This window comes from Austrofundulus limnaeus, unplaced genomic scaffold (genome assembly GCF_001266775.1).
Source record: "Austrofundulus limnaeus strain Quisiro unplaced genomic scaffold, Austrofundulus_limnaeus-1.0 Scaffold1120, whole genome shotgun sequence".
NCBI classification, from domain to species: domain Eukaryota; kingdom Metazoa; phylum Chordata; class Actinopteri; order Cyprinodontiformes; family Rivulidae; genus Austrofundulus; species Austrofundulus limnaeus.
This window is the reverse complement of record NW_013953522.1, coordinates 44,305-47,261: the sequence shown is the minus strand read 5'-3', so window position 1 is coordinate 47,261 and position 2,957 is coordinate 44,305. Positions and strand designations below refer to the sequence as shown.

The 2,957-nt window shown below is 36.6% G+C and overlaps 1 protein-coding gene across 7 annotated transcripts in view; it reads left to right on the top strand.

The window, feature by feature from the left end:
- Positions 1–2,957, top strand: part of LOC106534233 (abl interactor 2) — a 35,499-nt gene that overhangs the window by 11,777 nt on the left and 20,765 nt on the right. For 4 of the 7 annotated variants that reach the window (XM_014030805.1, XM_014030802.1, XM_014030801.1 and 1 more), the window contains exons 3-4: positions 142–318; positions 1,858–1,875. In XM_014030805.1, coding sequence (XP_013886259.1) covers positions 142–318; positions 1,858–1,875 — 195 coding nt within the window. The remainder of the gene's footprint in view (positions 1–141; positions 319–1,857; positions 1,876–2,957) is intronic. The other 3 variants (XM_014030804.1, XM_014030808.1, XM_014030807.1) reach the window with 1 other exon arrangement.

The following is a 2,957-nucleotide window of genomic DNA, read 5'->3' as shown; positions in this document are numbered from 1 at the left end:
AAATACGCACAAAAACATCAAAAATTAGCACAGAAACAGTACTATATAACATTTTAGACACATTCTAGACAGTTTATCAGCTAAAAAAAGTTAATTTTTGGAGTAAGTTACTCTTTAAACTCTTCTGCTTTACATCCTTAGACGGTGGACATCCATAAAGAGAAAGTAGCACGGCGAGAGATCGGCATCCTCACCACCAACAAAAATACGTCCCGCACTCACAAGATCATCGCCCCGGCCAACCCGGAAAGACCCGTGCGCTACATCCGCAAACCTGTCGACTACAGCCTGCTAGACGACATGGGCCATGGAGTCAAGGTGCTCAGTCCTGCTGTTTTCACATCACATGTTGGCTTTCATTTTGTAGAATACCTTCTTAACCTTTTTGTCAGTTTTATTATAACACTTGTTGCTTTGTCCTTTTTTAAAGAAATTTTAAGGAGAACAATTAAAGTTGTAGCTTTTTGCTCATAATATGCTTATTAACAGATAACATCAACGTACTTTGCTTCCCAATTTAAAGAGATTATCGTTGGAGGAAGGGTGTGGGCGGTCTGTCTCCTGCCTACATCAGATCTACATGATTTAAATGGTTAAACATACTCTGAAAACATCAGCTCTTCTGTAGAAAAATAAGACTTTTCAAAAATAATAATAATGTACTGCCTGCAGTACATTCTCAGTTTGTGGTTACATCCTGCCTCTTTATAGTCTGAACCACGATACCAGGGACTTTGAATTTGGATAATAGGCTGTTGATTCAATTGGTCGTCTTCTTTTGATTGACACCTCTGACCAGCCGGGTTCATCTAGAGTCCAAAATGTGTGGCAAGCCCCTCATGACCCGTATGTGGTGCACGTGATTGACTGGAATCAGCCAATCAGCTACAAGCTTCATTCTGACACCACAGCTGTGGAGCCAGTTAAGTTACCTTTTATTTGATATGCAGGTTTGAAAATGAAAAAATGTAACAATAGTTATATTGTATTTTATCTTAAATCATAAATAAATACTTTTACAGTTAGAATTAAAACTGCTGAAGTTGAATTTCAGATTGACAGCTTTAAATAGAGACTAGGCTGTGAATTTACTCCAAAGGGTTGAAGAGCAGTACTTCATTTAATTAGGGTTAGGGTTAGACCCACAGTTTAACAGGTTAAATATGAAAAACAGAGTTCACGTCTTCATTGTTGAGTAAAACACAAACCTCCTTCCTGTATTTCAAACCGTGTACCAGTCATGTTAAACTTAACTTTAGTAGACACTTTATCGGGATAAACAGCCACAATCTAACTTTGAAACAAAAGAGGCACATCCTCCTAAAATGGTCCGGTAGACGGATTTCCTCTGTAAATAAAAATACATTGTAGCAAGCGTAAAAGTAAAAAAATCAAATGCAGACTTGGAGGTCAAGCATCCAGGAAGTATCTGGTTTCTGTGGATTTCAGAGTCCAGTAATGTAAGCTCCAAATCAATGGCTTTTTACCAGGAAACTAAATATAACATCTGTCACCTCCTGCTGGTAACAAGTTCCTGTATTTTATAGAATAACACTTTAAAAGTGGTTGCTTTTTTAAATCCTTTTTCATATCAACGTTTCGCACAAAAACAAGCTTGTTTTTAGTTTTCTCAGAAAATGTAGTCATTTGCTTTAACCTTACAAAGTCACAGATCAAATTCCTCGGATATAAACAATGAGGCGTTGTTGCCTGAATCTCCACAGCTTTCTTCTTTTGTAGCACAAGCATAAAAATAATAAATCATTACTGCTTTCCTCTCCTTTTTCACAAACTAACCTACTGATTTCTTCTCTTTCTCCCTTAATGCTTGCCAAAATATATCTTTGTCAACCGTAGTGGTTGCAAAGGTTTAAGGTAAGACTAAGAGTGGGAGCCTGGTGGTGGGGTTGTTTTGCTTTGAATTGCTGTGGCTGCTTTATTTTTGTTTGTTTTGTTTAGGTAACTTACTGTATGTGTTTTCATTCTTACTGAGAATAAAATGAGATTCAAGGAGAAAATGGCTAACTTGGCAGTAAATGTGGACAACACACAGACACAACTCCGTGTGTTTGTGTGGATGTTAGTAACTTTTTCTTGAACAACTGGGCACATTTTGATGAAACGTGCAGAAAGTAATATTTGGATGATTACCTTCAGTAAACCCAACTCAGAGAAGCTGAGACACTTAATCAAAAACACATGACCATTTCTGGCAAAATGAGTCACATTGAGGAATCTTTCAAATATTAGGTTGTCATTGTTTTCAAAATTTTCATCTCACAAGCTTCAAAATGGTATGTAGTTTGTTTAAATTTGGGAATTTATCACCTGGTCTGGCAACAAGTGTGCTGGTTTAAAAACTAGATTTTTTTTTGGTCTAAAATTGTCTTAGGGAAATCAGCCTATAAAAAAAAGGAAAAGAAAAGGAATCCCTAAGCTTTATAAGGACACTAAGCATGAAGAGCAGCACTGTGGCAGCAGGCAGAGAAAAATAGTCGATTTCAAATGAATTTGTTGGGGTTATCAGACGAAGATGGATTTCTGAAAACATACCTGTTGGCATACTTTGATTTAAAGGTAGATCAGGAAGACATTTTCCTGTTTTAGTTACCCAGATCACTAGATGTTTTATGGACTTCATTTTCCCCCTCAAAATTCAATTATGACAATAATCTATGTTTTCACTCATTTTTCTCTGCAGCCTGTACTCGTTCGCAGTCATTTTCTAAAAGAATACATACAGCAGGTAAAATAAGTATTGAACACGTCAACATTTTTCTCAGTAAATATATTACTAGAGGTGCTAATGACATGAAATTTTCACCAGATGTCGGTAACAACCCAAGTGATCCATACATACAAAGAAATCAAACCATAAATGTCCAGAAATGAAGTTGTTTGTAATAATAGATAGAAGAGGTCCACGAAACCTTCAAGATTTGAAGACTGTGTGGAAG